Consider the following 19,445-nt stretch of genomic DNA (forward strand, 5'->3'; position numbering starts at 1 on the left):
GAGCTAAATGTTGAGCCGAACATGAACCAGCATGAGGGTTCATGTTCTTATGCATTAAATCACATTGTTATGTTTCATCATCTCAGCACAGAAAAATCCAACAAGGAGCTCGGGAAGAAAGAGACTGGAGTTTAAAAAATGTCCTAAATTTAACCTAAACTAAGCTTGCTTCTACCACGACCTGTGTGACTCAGAACCTACACAGATATTTCCAGTGAGGTCATTTCCTCAACTGTTTCTGTTCAGACATTTCTGGAGAGAAGAATGAGAAACATCATGAATGAAGATGACAAGTTGTGGATCAGACTGACAGACTCAGCAGTAGAGGGCAAAAAAATTCTTTGTACACATAGAAATCTTTTTTACACACACACACACACACACACACACACACACACACACACACACACACACACACACACACACACACACACACACACACACAAATCTTTTTCACACATACAAATCCTGATTTACAAGTACAAAATATTTATGACCACATTTTGAGCCCATAGTTAGTGAGTCCTGAGTGATTCGCTACGATTGAGCACAGCAAGGGAGGGGGTGAGTAACTCAAATGTGCTGTTAGCATGTTAGCTGAGCGATGCTACTGTGAACTGAGGAGCTATTGTCTTGATGTGAGCTTCTACTCAGGGTTTTTTCTTCCAGTTCAGAGCAGAAATGCTTTTGTTAAGAATCTGTCTGTTGTTTCCCCCCCCCCACAATTTTAATTATAAGCTAGATATAGTTCTACTAATGGAATTAGTTTGCTAACAGCAACAGGGATGAGTCAGTGAGTCAGTCAGTAAAGTGATTCTCAAGTATTCGAACATCACTAGTCAGGGCCTACCGGGGGCATTCTGTGAGATGTTACAGTGAGGGTAACATGCAGACTGGCTCAGCCGCTTGTTTTGTTTACATATATAGATGTTTGTTTTGTTTTGAATTAAGTCAGTTGTTTATTTTCTATGTAAATAATCTTTTGTGCACCTGCATTTGTTTGGGAGAAGTTTAGGAGAGGACCCCGCCACACCCAATCACTTCCCCATAATTTGAACAGTAAACCACAAGATGTTATACAATTATTGTTTCTAAAAGCTTAAGCGAAGGGGCAAGGAAACATTCTTCTGTTTGTCAAAGAATGAGTAAACTATTAATTTTTACAGAATACATGTTTCTTCGGCTGCCTTCAGCTGAAGAACCTCTCGCCATAACAACAATTTCGTCCCGCTGCTGTTGGACTCATGAACAATAACCATAAGTACTGTTCCCACAACAAACACATGACTCTGTGTGTGCATACATTTATATATCAATCTGCTTAGCACTTTTAATTTAAATTTTTATGTTTATGTAAGTGTTTGTCTTACAATATGTTTCGCAAGTACCGCAGCAGCCTGCTCAACATTTGGCAATAAAACCCCTTTCTGATTCTGATTATAATGCAGAGGCACATCCTCTGTGGCAATAACCCCACAAGACACAAGTGCCTACATAAGGGGTAAATCCAAAACAATACATGGCGTGCATACATCCATTCTGCACAGTCACCTTGACCAAAATGAACTATGTCGTAGTGAAGTTATTGTCCTACTGTCAGAGAATGACAGTTATCAAACAGTCAGGTGAATAAACAACACTGAGACACTTGGAAACTGTTAACGTGCTGCACGGGTGAGGGCCCAGGGAGAGACTCACACACACCGAGCTGCAGTGGTACGTCTTTATGAAGAGCATAGCAGTGTCCTTTAATTTTGCATACATGTGTGTGTGTGTGTTAACCTCTCACAGGGTGAGCTCCCTGTTCCCAGAGACAGAGCAAGTAGTACATTTCGTACTTTTCCCAATAAGAGTAACATATGAACATATACCTTAATGCAACATAAAGCTCATAAAAGCGTTTCCACCCTGACACCTACTGATTTTGCCTTCCCTCAGTGTCGGTTGTCTCTGAGAGCATACTGACAATGAGGTGTATGGTGATTGGTATGTCTGGTAATTGCCATTTGCGCCCACATAAGTCATGAGTGACCTGTATGAACCCCATATACTTCCAGTTGATGGTGATGGTGTACTGCATCTGGTGCAGCCCCCTGTTGAGCCAGACCGACATGCAGTCGTGAGTACTCGTAATACTCCACAGACTACATGTGTCAACAGTAGAACAGCAATGCTGTTAAATGTCTCCACCACAGGCATATGATGACGAAACAGTGACAGCTGCTACAGAGGAGGCCGCAACAGAGCCACACTATGAGGTATACAGCGTACAGTGGAAAATATAACAACTGACTACAATGTGGTACTATGATGACACCATGGACTTACTATGTCCCTGGCAGAGTGATGCTGGAAATGAAGAGGAAGAGGGTCCAGCCACTCCTACAACAAACCTTTCCACAGTAGGATGTTCAGCACTGATTTACAACCAACCTAAGTAGGCATGTACTATGGATGCCAATGCTATGTCCCTTGTTGCAATAGCTCCCTGTAAAGCAGCTGTATAAGACATATCTGGCCAGGAAGATACAGAAGTGCGACATGGAAATGGTGCACCTCCAGCTGCAGATCCAAAAGTCGAAGCTGGAGATTGTACTGCTGGAACAACAGTTAAGGGTGGGTGGAGTGATCATAGATGGACGAATCATGTCAGTGTTTGTACAACATACTAATATACGCATTTATACTTTGTGTACAGGACATACAGGGTGACCAATAAAGCCAGTTGACCACAGTATCTGTGTATTTGTCATGTAACATGTTGGGGTGACGGGTCACAGGAAATGGTTGTGGCATATGGTGTCTCTGACTGCTCTTCCATCCTGTACGTTCGTGGGTGGGTCAGGATGTTCATCGTGTGGATCACTGCTGATGTCTGGTTCAGCTGGACAGTGTTCACCTCTAATCGTGGCAATGTTGTGTAGGATCACACATGCCACAATGATGTCACATGCCCTTTCTGGGGTGACCCTGAGTCTACGAAGGCACTGGAACCGGGCCTTGAGCATTCCGATGGTCATTTCAACTCTGGCCCGTGTCCTGCAATGGGCCAGATTATAATGCTGCTGTGGGCCCGGTTCAGGGTCAGGGTAAGGGGTGAGCAAATAGGGTAGACATGGGTACCCCCTATCACCAAGCAGGTGGCCAGTGAACTCTCCTAGGACAGAAGAATACATGTCAGTGCAAACGTCCCTGTGGCAATTGGTCTCTGTATATTTCACAGTTACTTCGACCCACCAAATTTGGTGCTCAGTGTACATTCCCGGAAGATTCGTGAGTCATGTACAGAGCCTGGCCACTTGGCTTCCACATTTGTGATGATGTTGGCAGCATCACATATGATCTACACAGTGCAGAGAACACATATTGGCATCCATTACCATGATGCCATCACTTGTTGGTGTGAAATGCTACAGGGAATTATGTACCTGTACATTGATGCTGTGGAAGGACTTCCTGTTCACATAGTCTCCTTCATTTGCTGAGGGTGCAATGATTGGAATGTGGGTGCCATCTATACAGCCAATCACGCCTGGGAACCCTGGAAATTTATGTACCATTTGAGTGGTAGTTCACGTATCACCACATCATGCATTGAGTTTTGTTCATCCTGATACCTGAAATTTTGTGGCATCCCTCTTTGATGAATCTTGTGGGTCTATGACCGGGGAACACCACAAACGAGTACAGGAGACGTTTCAGTGCTACTGTAACATTCCTGACTGCCCGACAGACGGTAGCCTTGGAAACGTGCTCAGCGTCACCAATATTATACAGAAAGCTCCCGTTTGCAAAGAAACGGAGTGCGGTACAAAGAATATGTAATGGACTGAGCGCATGTCCGCGATGTGTCACATGCGCAATATATGGCCTGAGGATGTTATCCAAATAACTTATTGATTGTGCTGAGAAACGGTAACGTTCGCACAGGAAATCATCAGGTAATGATAAAATGTCCATACGCGCTCTGATCACTCTCTCCCGGCGGAGAGCTCTGCGGAGAATTTGGGCTTCAACATCTACTGGCTCTTCAAGGAAGGGGCACGCCATGTCTGACACTTCCTACTGTCAGGTTTCCGACAAAGAGGCGGGGACAGTCAGGGTTAGTTGTAGTAAACCTGCTAGGGGGCAGGTTAGCTTCACGGAGTGTGTCGTCATAGTGACTCACTCAGGCTTCAGCTGAACTCGCTTTGTGAAACCGAAAACCCAGAGTTTTCGTTAACTCAGGGTATACTTACTCAGATTTTGCTCTAAACCGGCTTCCTGAAATAGGGCCCAGGACTCTGTGCTGGAACAACAAAGAACTATGAAACGTATACACGGAAGCAACATGGACATGACCAGCACAGAGTCCTGTAACCTGCCGTAACATGGGGGGAGTTGAACAGACGACGCGGCGACGAACAAAGGAAGACTGAGGACTTAAATACACACATGAGGTGATCAGGGGAAGTGGAGACACATGAGAACACAGCTGACTAGAAGGAAACATAATGACAATACAGGGGAGAGTAACACTAACTACAATGAACAAAGAACAGCAGACTCTTTCAAAATAAAACAGGAAACACAGAGACATGGAGATAGAACATGAACTTAACCTAACCAGAGACATGAAACATGACAGGTAGACACACGGACCAAGGAGAGATGACAAAAGGGACTAAGAAACCAAGGACTAAACTGCAAACTAGAAAACAACTAGATGCGTTAAACTACACATGTGGATACAAAAATGTGCATTAGAACTTAAACCCTGGGCCTCATGGTCCAGTACCGTGACATTCTTGGACTAATTCTGAAGTCTGTGTATGACGAGTTGTCCACAGAAAGTAAGAACATTAATGTGATGGTAAATCAACAGGACGCTTCAGTCAGAGCTGAGTGGTCATCAAACAACCACCAGTTACTTATAGAAAAAAACATTAATTATTAATTAATAAATAATTAATTGCTAATTTTAGAACATAATGTGTTTATGTTGAAATAAAACAAATTCACATGGATATAACCAAAGCGTCATTGTGGTGTAGTGGTGAGCACTGTCACCTCACTTTCCTGGTGTCTCTATGTGGCTTTCGTGTTTTTTCTTTGTGGCTACATGGGACTTGTTCTGCAATTTTGATTAACTGGTATTTCTAAATTGGTCCTAGTTGTAGATGCTAATTAGATACTGAATGGAGACCTAGATGAATATGTGAAAAAAAGTTGGATTTGGCTTGTAGTGTAAAGGACTTTGAGTGGTTACTGAGACAAGCTTTGTAAATTTCAGTCCATTCTAAACAACTTAAAGAAAGTGGAAAATTTAATAATCAAGACAGAGACAAAAAATAATAAAAAAAAAAAAAGGCATCCAAAGTCCAGTATGGATAATAAGCATAAGGTAGGGCTGTGAGAGCTTTATTAATGTCTCCCTTGTCCGTGGCATGAAGATCATTTGTTACTTTTAATGACTACCTTTAATTAACTACTAATCTTTAAGAGTCTGACTCGATTCTCACATTAGAATATCGATATTTTAGTAATTTAGAGTAAATTTGTAGTTCATTAACAGGAACACAGTGGAAAGAAACTATAACATTCGGATTGTCTACATTCAAAGGAACTACTTCCTCTTCTGCCTTTCATAGTCATGTGCGAAATACGGCTGTATAAATGTCTCGCAGCCCCTTGGCGTGCGCACTCACAACAATGGCTGAGTGTAATTTTAGTCATGTGCAGACTTATTTTACCTCCACAAACAGCTGAGACGTGGTTTGCAATACATGTGGCAAAAAAGTGCTCCAAGAGTGAGGTGTTGTGGCCATACTAGGGAGACATTCAAAAGGGCTGTTTGGGGGGGGGGGGTAAAATGCATTGTACAGGGTTTATTTATCGGATAAAATACGTTAACAGCGGCCTCTTATCGTTTTAATGCTTTGCTTATCGTTGCCAAAACAGATTAGTTTCAGCATGTGTTCATGTGTGTATAAATAAGCTTGTATCCATAAGCATAATACATAAACCGTTCATGGAAATTGCATTTTTCATGTTGCGAAGCTTCACCACATGAACATTTAGAGGAAATACACAAATACATAAAATACATGGTTACAAAATACCAAAGTGTAGGTTTGTGTGGCTACAAGAAAAAATAGGTTCCCTTATTTGTTGACCATAACAGGTATAACAGTTTATCACACAGCCAACAGTAAGAGGTACAGAGACATTCGACATACAGGAAACATGACACAGAGCGTAAAACAAAATATCACACATGCTAATCGTAGTTTCTAATTTTGTTTTGCGGTAATGTCATTCTTTAATCTCACTTAAAGATGGAGGTTAGAAGGGGTCGGTTCTCACCTCCAGGATGAGGTGAGATGTGTTGACAACCCAAACAGGGATCTGGGGTTCTCCCGTGGGACGGCCCGCGCACCTTCCTTCTATCCTTGTAGGAGGAATCAATTCCCCTACCCTAACCCTGACTCCCAAATTTGATTTCCCCTAACCCCTCCCCCATCCTAATTCTAATCTTAACCTGGGGGCCATAATACAAAACCCTCATCCTAATATTTACAGTTAATTACAATTGGACATGGACATTATTTACATTATAAAAATTGATTAAAACATTTTTATTTGATAAAAATGATGTTTAGATTAAAAAAACGTGGAATCACGTAAAACATTAAAAACAGTGTTATTTCATGACATCATTTCACAAGAAACAAATACAGTTAAAAAGATTAAATATTAAAAACAGTGTACTGTAAAATGTTTAGAGGTCATATTTAAGGGTAATGGTAAAAAGGATTCACATGCAGAAGGTTAATACACGTTTTACAAAAGGAGAATTGGAAATGGATTGACAAAACATAAAAAACACACACAGTCAGTATAAAGGGAGGTGGAGTCAGCCAGGAGCTCATTCGGATTTGGAACGTTGAAGAGTGAACATCTCTTACCAGCCACAGAACTGTGCATTACAGCCACATTTTTGTCAGCAGTTTTTTTGTGTGCCAAGCGCCTGAAGAAGAACCTTGAAGGGTCGAATCGTTGCGTTTACGGAACACCATTTTCTTGATCTTAATAATTAATTAAATAAAACTTTTGTTTAAATTTTTCTTTTTTTTCCTTTTATTTTCTATATTTATTTCTCGCCTCATAAAAGCTCATATAAGAGTTATAATTACTTAGATAAAGGCGAACCCCAATCACAAAAACTACAACAATATACAAAACATAAAACACAACACAAACGCAAAGATTAACCAAAGACTGAGGACCCAATGTCAGCAGGCTTTCCCGTAATCGTGACAACCAGCAGGGTGGGTTTCCTTCTGGAGGGATGCCTCCGTGCCCCTGCCTCACGGAGATGGCAGGCTCAGTCCCCTTCCCCTAACCCATTTCGTTTTCCCCTAACCCTACACCCCCCCCCCCCCCCCTCCATTGCGTTCTTTTTCACAAACCTAACCAAATTAAAAAGTATAAAATGAACTCAGACACTTTTGAGGTAACAATGAGGACACACAATTGAATACATAGAACACTCAAAACGCCACATCCAAAAAAGTAAATGTAGGATTTCACTCAATGGGGATTGATGGAGTTTGCTGTCTCGGCGTCTCCCGGCGGCTACACAGTCATCCTCCAGGGACAGAAGGGCAAGTGAGATGAGATAGGGTAATGTGGAGTTACGCATGTGCGTCTCCAATGAACCTCTATCAACCACCTGGTCATCAGACAAGGTGGGGAGGGTTTTTGCATTCTATCTCACAACCCTAATCCCTTTTCTCTATATGTATTATTTTAGGATCTATCTGTTACAAAATCAGTTTCACCCTGGTTCTTTTTTATTCCTCGAGGCATCCAGAGACGGCACCGGACTCAGTAGTCATTTTCACAAAACCTTTATTCATCTTAATTTAAGCATGCATCTTCCAGAAGGGGAGACGTGTAAGGCTGGTGTCCCTCTGCAGATCTTCCACTCCTTTGTTTGTTACAGTCAGCTTTATAGAAGTGACCCCATCATAAAACCCCCATGGTGAGCTGCAAACTCTGTGTTTGTGTGTGTATGCACGAGCAGGTGAGTGCCTGTGCGTGCCTATGTGAGTGCACGTGAGTGACTGTGCATGTAGGTGTGTGAGTGTAACAGTCAAAGCACTGTGTGTGTGTGTGTCTCTGTGTGCGTGACTTCCTGCCGGTCATAAAAGTAATCTCCTCACCCAAGCCACACCAAATTCCTTTAGACAACATACAAAACACAGTTAACATATTACAAACACTGAGACCCCCACTCTGCATCCACTGGGCCATTGGCCTCTTGTTGTCTTACATTTACAGATAAGCATGTGGAGAGTCTCCTGCAAACCTACAGTTTATAACAATTATGAGATTTTATTAAAGGTACAAGCATCAGCAACCCCCAACTGTAGCTTCCTGTCTCTTTTTATGACAGCAGACCCCCAGTGTCAATAAATTCATTTCCCTCTAAACAATTACACACTCTCAGGCCTACAGCTAAGCCAAACTGAAACACAGACAAATCCTTCCTTATTCCTGTGATCTAAACAAATTTAACACATCATATTATAATAACTATTTTCTTGTACTCACATATCTTACAATATGAAGCGCCTTGGGGCAACTGATTGGTGGTCTATAAATAAAACTGAATTGATTTGATTTATTTTGTTGTTTTATTATTAAATTATTTTTTTCACAGCAAAATCATAACAAAGAAACTTATAAAATACATACCTTATTTAATTCCCATTATTATTACATAGAATAACAAACCCAACAGGGAACAAAAAAAACTACACAAAAAAAATTACAACCCCCCCCCCCCCCCCCCCCCCCAAAAAAAACAAAAACAAAAACACGGCTCATCGGAAGAAAATGAGCACCTCAGAGTAGAACACAGTAGGAAGAACCTTTCACAAAACTTTTTCCGGGGTCAAACAGGGCAACCCGTTTGGGGGTTGGACTCCGCCTCTCCTGTCTCTGTCTGGACAAAGGCTCAGTCATCCATTCCTACCCCTAACCCCACTTTTTCACTTCTCTAGTTTTTTTCCCTGCATATACAATGACCCTACTCTGGTTCCTTCATCCACTCTCTTTCTCATTTCCTCCAGTTTCTGGACCTTCTCTGTGTTTTGTTCCTCCTTCATCTTCTCAATCAGGAAGCCCAAGTGGACAAAAGTGGATGCTGAATCAGCTTTCAGAGCGATCTCCTCCAGTGTGACAAGTCGTTGGTAGCACTCACCAAGTAACTGTGACTTCTTTGCTGCCAGTTGGCTTATTTCCTCTTGAAGGTGTTCCAGAAGGCTCATCTGCTCTTGACTTTCAGACTTATTTTTTTCATACTTCTTTTTCATGTCTTCTGATGTCTGCCAGACTTTCCTTGTTTTCAGCACATATCTCCAGTTTTCTTTCACATGATGTGATACAGGACACTTGCAAAAAGTGCAGTAGCCTCCGCTCATGATATCACACTGTGAAGGATACCAGGCCATTTCACAATTCAAGTGACAGTTCTCCTGACAGTTTGTACAGGAGACAGTACCATTATAAAACACCCCACCCCACCACCCAGTTTTTATATATTCTTTCTCTTTGTAATTCTCCGAAACTTCGACAGAAAAATTTTCATTGTTTTGCATCTCTTCTTTATGTTTCTCTAACTTTTCTTGTTTCTGTCTGGCTTCGGTTTGCTTGACTTCAACTTCATTTATTTTCTCTTTCAAGTTTTGTATGCTGGCTTTCAGTCTTTTGCGTTCACGTAACACTTTAGTTGTTACCAACAACTTTTCAGGTGCAGTTTTTTCTAGAAAAGCTGCGAGCTCATCCATTCCTCTCTCTGTTATTCTCCATGCTGTCTCCAAACAAGATTCATTTTTTTCTGTTCTCTCTTTTCTCTGTTGGTTATTAAACAGGAAGTGAACAGGCTCATTATTTCCATTTCTTGGACATTCAATTTTTGCAGTTTTGAGAGCTTTGAGAGCATTTTCAGGTGTTACTCCATCTGAGTGTGTGACGAGAGCAACAATGCTTTTCTCCAGATCTTTTCCAAACAAAGACACCACTGAATCAAGGATGTACCTCTGTCGGTCACTCAGTCGATTCTCACTTGCCTTCATCACCAGACCCACTGCATGAATTTTGTTAACTCCATCCTCTGATTGAAACAAGTCTAATAGTCTTTCACTGATGCCATCATCCATTTCAGTACCTCTGGTGTCTCCATATCCAGGAGTATCAATGATGGTCAGAGAGTAGGTCAGAGAGTAGGGCAGAGATTTATCTTCAAAACCAAAGATGTCATACACGATCACATCTGATGTCTGACTTTCTGTCTGACTTCTCTTCTCCTCATCTATAATCTGAAACCAGACTCCATCCTCAAACTGAACCCCCATGGTGAAGTTGACTAGAGCGTTGATCAAAGTAGATTTTCCTGCTCCCGTTTCACCCACAAGTAAGATGGTTTTATTTGGCTTGTTTGGTTTTTTTTCCCCAACAGTCATTCTTGTCAGACTCCCAAACTTCTCTTTCTTTGGTCTCAGTTGGTAGACAGCAGGAGGTCCTTTAGATTTCAGATCACTGTTGGAGATGATATCTGAGTACTTGGAAGGAGTTCCATAAAACCTAAAAAGAAAAAGTTAATATTTGCACTGTAATTATTTGGAATTATGTTCCCACAATTGCTTGTTTTTGAGCAATCGATTTTGTTTTAGAAGTTACAAGAATTGTGTTTAATTCTGTGGTGACAGTTTTAAAAAAAAATAAGAATACAGCAATAGTTTTCTTACTTTTTAAAAAAAATTGTGAAAACTTGTGTTACCCACCATGATATCAACCAGCCTAAAAAAGACTCTCCATTGGCAGTACCATCATCTGCATTGGTGACAGGGACCCACGAAATGAAGCGACCCCTGAGCCACATCAAACCCAACAAAGTCACTGGACCGGATAGAGTTTGTGGACGAGTTCTTAGACGCTGCATAGGGCTTCGGTAGGCAGTGTTCAGCAGCCTGGTAATCATTCTTCTGGAATGGCCAGTTGATCCCAGCTGTCTCCAGTCTGCAAAAAATAAGAAAGTTATTGTCACGGCTCGTGGGGCAAACAGTGAGGAATTTAACGAAGGACCCAAAATGCAGGCTGCTTTCAGATGCAAGGGAGTTTTATTGGGGAGGTGAAATAAACAGACACGCAGTGGGCATGAAACAGAACCTGAGGATCCCTAAACTGGAGACAACTAAATACAACAGACTTGAAAGGGAGCTGCAGGGAGACTTGGGGAACCCACACAGGAGGACGCAGGGAAATGCAGACAAACCAGCAATGAGCAGATGATACACACTGGTCGTGTCCAAATTCATGGGCTGCATCCTCCTGAGGCCGCATTTGTAGACCGATTACGTCACAGCGACGCGCCGAAGGCTGTCCAAATTCGTAGACTCCTCCGAACGCAGCCGACAAATGCGTCCTCCTTTTCCCCGAATTTGAAGGATGGGTCGGGTGTGTCCTTCGTGGCCTACCATATCCCAGAATTCATAGCGCGGCCCAGCCAAACTCCAGTTTCCAACAATGGCGGCCGCTATTAAGTTTTAAAATTACTCATGCAGCCCATGAATTTGGACACGACCACTATAAATACGCAGGCAGTCACAAGAGGGAACGAGGAACAGGTGGCAACACAGCTGGGACTGATTGGGGAAGACGAGACAAGGAAGTGAAACAGAATACACTCACATGAGACACGGACCTTCACAATAAAACCGGAAATGTATGGAGACATGGTACAGACAGTAAACAGAGGGAACACAAAAACCAAACTAAAAAAAACAACTCTGTTACTGACACTGGACCGTGACAGTTATCACCTTCACTGCCCTATTTATTAGCAGTTAAAGTACCTTAACTTTACCTCCAAATAATAATATTAATAATAATCCAAATAATTCTGTTTAAGTAAAACAAGAGAAGGCAAAACTCGGTTTGTGTATGCTTTTGAAGGGAGCACACTTCTTCATAATATAACTTTTTTCTGTAATTGTTGAATAAATCAAAGGTACAAATTAATTAAACATTTATTTGGAATTACTTATAATTGCACCCTAAATTGAACAGAAACACATGACAGATGATGTAAAGCTATGATGTGTTGCCAACTGTATTATAAAATGTTATCACATCTTATAGTTGACCAGTACTATGTTTAACTTTGTTTTACCCTTAATTAGGTATCGCCAAGCTTGCACCAAATAAATTCTCATTGTGTAGTGGAAACAGATGTCTTGTATCTTCTTAAGTGTCAGCAAACTTTGGTCTGTGGAACTGAAATGTAAGAAAAGCATTTAACCATAAGTAACAGATATGATAAGTGACAAATATGACAAACTTGCATTTTAAAAATAGTAACATAAACACACACTTGCAGTTTGTGATTGTAAGGGTATTCACTGATGTACAGTTATTCAAAATTGCAACACTGTGCAAAAATCTAGAGCCACCTCTCAATCATTTCTATCTTTTTAATTCCCTATATTCCAGACTTTGTCATCATTTTTCAAAGGTGGCCTCAAGTAATGAGGTGGCCTCACAATTTCTGCAGTTATTTTCAAGCACAACATGGCTGGTTTTTCACTTGCTTTTAACTTTAACCATTTTGACTTTGTTAGCTTCTTTTAAATGTCTGCGTTCAGACTGCAGTGGTGTGACAAAGAACCAAAGTAAGGACTTACTTTAAACATTTAATAAATGATAATAACTTTTTTATATAAAGGGTAAAATCTAATTTCAGTTTTTAAAGTAAATAAAACGTAATTAGTGAAATATTTAATTTGGTGATTTATTTAGACTTGTTCTTATCCCTTTGCTACTAGAGTAGTCCGAGCGCTTTACACAATACACCTCATTCAGCCATTGATACGAGTACTTTTTCCTATGCTTCAGTGAATTCTGTCTAACATTTACACCCTGGTGAAATGCAGGCCGAGCCAGCAGCAAAAGAAGCAGCAAACTATGCTTCACATTTGATCAATTTCGTCATGAATTCCCTCTGACTTTTGCTGTTTTGCTTCCACCACGATAAAAATCACACTTCATGCAAAGCTCTCTCTCTCTCTGTGTACTTCAAGAACAGTTTCCTGTCTCAAATCTGTTTTCTGCATTATTCATTGGCTTATTGCCCACCAGTCTACCGTTGTTTACAGCGCTGTCGGCCGCTGTCTTTTTCTTTTCTTTTTCTTTTTTTCATTTAAATGACCTCGGACAAGAAAGCCTAATTTCTGCTGTTCAATACTGAAGAAATTTAAACTTTTTAAAATTATGCAAAGGTACAGAATATTGCAGAGTATTTTTAAGGTTATCTGCTATAAAAAGCCAGACCAGAAAAATCTCCTTCGTGTTTTTCTGTGTTTTATTCTCAGTTACTTTGACACAAAGGCATCTGCTGTGATGTTCACAATTCTGATGAAGTCTCACATGTATCAGTACTGATAAATGATCAGAATTATAATATTTCTGACTGTCTGAGGCTAAATTGAATCCAATCAGGACTTTGAGAACCGGAATCGAATGGATTATAGAAATCAGTGATGATACCCAGCCCTAGTGAGCAGCCTAGGCCTGAGAGAAGTGGATGTAGCTGTGGGTAACAAGAAAAGATGAAAAGAACTACTGATAACTTTTTTGTTAAGTTAAGGCCTGATCCCTCTGAAATTCATAGGTAGTGCTCTGACATGGTGCCACCAATCTTTGAATGCTAAAAAAGCACAGTGTATCCAGAAAACATTATATTCTGCAATAAATGCACTGCCCAAGTGTCCCCTCTCCCCACTGCCTTTCAGCAGCATGCAACAGCAAACAGATCGTCAGAAGCCAAGATGATGATTAAGTTTAACATTTTCTACAATATTGACAAAGCACTTTAAGAACAAGATTGTTAGTTAATAATTTAGAAATTAATATTGTCTGTATGGACTGCAATCCCCCCCCCAAAAAAAAGTACACATGTAAAACTGCGGTGTTAAGCGATGCGGTTGAAAAATTTGAGTGCGCCTAACTTTACCTAAGTCTAGCTTGCGTGTTCCCGTCATTTGATGTTATCTTACCTCCCGTGATTCTTTCAGGAACTTCTCTGATTCTGAAAAGGTGGAAAAAACAAGGAGCATTGAAAGTTAAAATCTCTTATACTACATCAGAGGAGGGACTAATGCTCTACAGTCACATGATTTCATTGAAACTAACCACAAGAACTCCTCCCTCCTGTCAGTATGTAAATTTTCCAGTTTTTCTTGTTCCACTTCTCCAACTGATTAAATGAACTCCACACAAATAAAGACTCCCACTAAGTTACACTCTATTAGTGTAACTCTGCTGGTTGTCTTCATTTTTTAATTGTTATTCATTCGTTTTTTGTTTTTTTTTGCTTGTCCGCTTCAGCTGTTTAATAATGTAGGAGTGTCACAAAGAACCAAAGTAAGGACTTACTTTAAACATTTAATAAATTATAATTTTTTTTATAAAAAGGGTAAAATCTAATTTCAGTTTTTAAAGTTAATAAAACATAATTAGTGAAATATTTAATTTGGTGATTTATTTAGACTTGTTCTTAAATAACCCTTTGCTACTAGAGTAGTCCAAGCGCTTTACACAATACACCTCATTCAACCATTGATACGAGCACTTTTTCCTATGCTTCAGTGAATTCTGTCTAACATTTACACACTGGTGAAATGCAGGGTGGAGAATAACTTGGGCCAGCCAGGGAATGAACCACTAACCACCTAATTAGTAAATAACCTGCTATCCCCTGAGTTATAGCCATAAGTAAGTAAGTAGCAGGTAAGTAGTAAGTAATAAGTAATAAGTAAGTAGCAATCAACTTCATCAAGTCATTCATTTATAGCTAAGTCTAGCTTGCGTGTTCCAGTCATTTGATGTTATCTTACCTCCCGTGATTCTTTCAGGAACTTCTCTGATTCTGAAAAGGTGGAAAAAACAAGGAGCATTGAAAGTTAAGATCTCTTATGCTACATCAGAGGAGGGACTAATGCTCTACAGTCAAATGATTTCATTGAAACTCTAACCACAAGAACTCCTCCCTCCTGTCAGTATGTAAATTTTCCAGTTTTTCTTGTTCCACTCCTCCAACTGAACAAATGAACTCCACACAAATAAAGACTCCCACTAAGATACAGTCTAAAAGTGTAACACTCTATTAGTGTAACTCTAATCGTTGTCGTTATGTTTTAATGATTTTTTTTAAATTTGCCTGTTCTGTCCAGCTGTGCAGTAATCAGTGAAAACTGTGCCACTGAAAATGCCATTTACGTGTGGACGAAAAAGCTGCGTTTTCAAAAACGGTGTGGACGTAGCTTAAAAGAGTTAGTAGTTTAGTCAAAGGAGCTTGCAAAGAAAAGCATCTGGACTTCTTTAAGTTGCTTGAAGACGTTTCACCTCTCATCCGAGAAGCTTCTTCAGTTCTAAGGTCAAATGGTGGAGAGTCCCAGATTTAAACCTAGTGGGAGTATCCCCCCACAGAGGGACAAAAGGACCCCTGATGATCCTCTAATCGCCTGAGCCAAGGTGTGAAACTGGGTGTGGGTCCCAATCAGCCAGGGTTTCGGATGAGCTTGTTGTGAAACCTGGCCCCACCTTATCATGCGAATTCCTGAGGTCAGACGGCCCAGGATGTGAGTGGGCGTTAAGTCGTCTGGGGAGGGATCTCAAAACTGGATTATAGATGGCAGAGAGTTGGTGTCGTAAACCACCGCCTGTTCAAAGATGGTCGCTCACAGTGGACATAGATGCTTCTTTCACTCCTCTTTCAAACCATCTGTCCTCTCTGTCCAAAATGTGAACATTGGCATCCTCGAAAGAGTGTCCTTTATCCTTAAGATGCAGATGGACTGCTGAGTCTTGTCCTGTGGAGGTGGCTCTTCTATGTTGTGCCATGCGCTTGTGAAGTGGCTGTTTGGTCTCTCCAATGTAGAGGTCTGAGCATTCCTCGCTGCACTGTACAGCATACACCACATTGTTAAGTCTGTGTTTTGGGGTTTAGTAGTTTGTTTTCTTACTACCTGTCATTTATTGCAGACTACTTGTATTTGCTTAATTGTTTACTAAATGTGTGAGATGTGAAATAAATCACAATGGAGCAAAATATGGGTGTGTGTGGTTGGAGGATGTGTTAGTGCGTGCGTGTGTGTGTGTGTGGGGGGGGGGGCGCAAACATTTTTCCTGTAAAAACAAAGGGGGGCCTAGCAAAAAAGTTTGGGAACCACTGCTCTAAACCATCAACGTGTCTTTTAGACCCCATTCCTACAAACCTGCTCAAAGAAGTCCTGCCATTAATTAATGCTTCAACCTTAAATATGATCAACTTATCTCTAATAATCTGCTATGTAACACAGGCCTTCAAGATGGCTCTAGTTAAACCGTTACATAAAAAGCCATCCCCAGACCCAGCTGTCTTAGCTAATTATAGGCAGATCTCAAACCTTAGAACCATAGAACCAAGTCCGCCAGAGCTTATATTATATTTTTATATGCTGTAGTGCCATTTTTGGGTGTATTTCAAGTTGATATACATCAATACAACCATTATAGCCAAAGTTTTAATAATTACATAAATTGCAATAAATACAATAAACTACAAAAAAATTTAAAATTGTTTTTTTTTTCTTTTTAACATATATTTCTAGTTAGAAAATTTTAAGAGGCTTATCCCTCAGAACTGTTAGATTTATGTTAGTATTTTTGCTGAGGTACAGCTGAGTGTTACTTTCGATTTTATTGCTAGCAATATTATTATTTTTTTTTTTGGGTGAGCAACTTCTCACTTAACGAGCAACTTCTCGCAAAACAACAGGCAACTTCCTGTGTCTCTCTGCTTTTAATTTACTTTATTCGGGGACTAAGGAAGATTCATCAGTGTATCCCATTTATCTGGGCCACTAAGGAAAACTTCGTCAGCATATCCCGTTTCTTTATGGGTCACTGAGAACGGTATAATACAGTCCCATATAAATATAAAAGACACGTATTTACCTTCGTCAGCGAATCCCACTTCTGACACCAAATTGAAAGAAATCTCCGTCCCGGGTCATCCGTGGATCGGGTTTCCTCCGAGGCGTGGGCACCTATCAGCAGAGTTTTGTTTAAGATTCAAAATTGTTCTCAAGTAACACTCAGGTATGCCGTTCAGCGGGTTAGTTACGACGTCGGGAGTAGCTTGAGAGAACAAAGCGACACAGAGACTGTTCAGGTTGCTTTCCCAAACCAACTCAAAGGTTTATTCATCATACAACAATATATAGAGGAAAAAGGTTCGTGTGTCAGCAGATTCTCAGTTCAAACCGGTACAGACCAAATAAGGAAACGTCTTCCTGCCTTGTGAGCAAAGAAGTATCCTTTGTGTAGTTTATCAGTTCAGCTACAATTTATGATCATCCCAGCAAAATACACTCCTAGACATAGAATACAGAGTTCTTTCATTAGTGAATTCTGAAACGAACCACCTGGCCTTTAACAAGCCCTTTCCTAAGAGATAAGGAAGGGAGGATGGGAGTAAGGAAGTGATCTCTGTGGTATTTTCGACCTTGAGGTACCAGCCTGTGATTCTTACACATTAATTCATTAGTCACAAAGAAAGAGAAAAACAACTAGTAAATGGGCCTTATTGAGTAACAGTTTTCCTGTATAATATCACTACAAAACAATATCCTGTAAATGCTAACCGTAGTGCTAAAATTCACAACAGTTCCACTCTTTTATTATATTTAAAATAATAACTAAAAAAAAATCACAAATGCAATAACATAATATAAAGACAAATCATAAATGTGACTGGTCTCTTCTTGAATAATCGAGTAATTCCCAATCTAATGCTCAATACATACATCAGGATCATCATTCATGACATCTGGCACATAATCTGGGTCAATTTGTGCCAATTGCAAATACATTGAAGTAGCTGTACTACTAGCTATACGGGTTATCATTGAGCGTACACAGGGTATCACACAACAGACAATAATCATCAAAAACAAAATGATACATGCTACAATGGTTACAAAAGCTACAATTAGTTCCTTCCATTTTCCAAACGTATCCTGCAGCCACTTGTCTAGCCACTGACCGTGACCTGCATTGGCTCTTAGTTCTATCTGCAATGCTTCAAGTCTATTCATAGCTTGTGTGAATGAACCGTTAGGGGCGGTATTATTGGGAATGAAAGTACAGCAAACATCTCCAAACATCGCGCAAACACCTCCTTTCTCAGCTAACAGCATGTCTAAGGCCATCCTATTTTGCATGGTCATTAAAGAGGTAGCAGACATCTGTTCTCCTAGGGCCTTAAGGGCCGTATTGGTCAGATTGGTATGTCTTTGCTGATGGTAATAAACATAATTGATCCAGGCTACATTTTTGTTTATCTGTATCCACGGTAGTATTGAGGCAAACCCTGCGGATATTTCTCCTTGTGCCTGTAATTCCTTTGGTATCCCGCGTGGAACTCCTATAGCATCTATGTAAACGTTATGTGAGTAAGCGGAGCGTTTTGTACGTCTGCTGGATACAGGCAGGTCCGAGGTTTGTTGTATTAGTAGTTCTTGAGCTAAAGTTACTAGACCACAGGTACCAGTCCAATTAACAGGTAAAGCTAATCTAAGGGTATTATTGCACATCCAATAAGCATGTGGGATTGGTCTGGTCAGGCGCGAAGCTGTATAGCCTTTTAATATGCCTCCCCAGTACGAGTCGTTCAGTGTGTTGGGGGCATACAAGATTTTTACTGAATACTTACTAACATATGCCTGTATATAAGAAAACATATCTCTATCTTCTGTCCTGTCAATACTCGCTGATAGCCATGTTTCGGTACAGCGTGCTCCTGGAAAGTCAGAAAAAAATGTATAGTTTTGTGCGTCATAAGTTATGTTCTTAAGCTTTGGTCGGTGTATGCATGTCATCGAGATATTTGGGTGATGGCGCATCTGTTTTCGGGGCGAAAGAGGTTCAGTCCAGTCTTCGGGGCGCTTCATGCAAGGGTAGGAAGTGTTGTCAATCATGCTGACATCTGTACCAGAGACTTGTCCTGCGTATATGAGTAAACAATCTAAAGGACTTAGTTCTGCTCGCGCTTCCATCATGATTGCTGTTAAGGGCCCCTTTTTATCATTATTGAATAGCATCTTTGTCAGGGGAAAACCTGAGATTGGGTATCCCACTATAACCTGTTCTGGATTACCCTTTGAACAGACATAACAATTACTGTTTCCTAGATCACGAGCAGCTGTTCTAGCATTTTCATACCAGGAGTTAACTCCTGCTCTAGAGGGCGCATAAAATGGTTTATTAGTGGCGTCTATGTTGCCATTTACTGATTTTAGGGAACGTGTTTATAACAATTATGAGTTTTTATTGAAGGTACAAGCATCAGCAACCCC

General features: G+C 40.5%; 1 protein-coding gene and 1 long non-coding RNA gene across 2 annotated transcripts; both read right to left on the reverse strand.

The window, feature by feature from the left end:
- Positions 1–9,038: 9,038 nt before the first annotated feature.
- Positions 9,039–10,603, reverse strand: LOC112430243 (uncharacterized). Its single transcript, XM_024798467.2, has one exon. The coding sequence runs from the start codon at positions 10,509–10,511 to the stop codon at positions 9,039–9,041; it is 1,473 nt and encodes a 490-aa protein (XP_024654235.2). The 5' UTR covers positions 10,512–10,603.
- A 250-nt stretch (positions 10,604–10,853) lies between these two features.
- Positions 10,854–14,136, reverse strand: LOC143414560 (uncharacterized). Its single transcript, XR_013095190.1, has 3 exons — positions 14,103–14,136; positions 12,221–12,324; positions 10,854–11,067 (listed from the first exon to the last, which is right to left on the reverse strand). It is a non-coding gene; the product is annotated as an uncharacterized LOC143414560 (long non-coding RNA).
- Between the last annotated feature and the right edge of the window lie 5,309 nt (positions 14,137–19,445).

Source organism: Maylandia zebra, linkage group LG22 (assembly GCF_041146795.1).
Source record: "Maylandia zebra isolate NMK-2024a linkage group LG22, Mzebra_GT3a, whole genome shotgun sequence".
Taxonomy (NCBI): domain Eukaryota; kingdom Metazoa; phylum Chordata; class Actinopteri; order Cichliformes; family Cichlidae; genus Maylandia; species Maylandia zebra.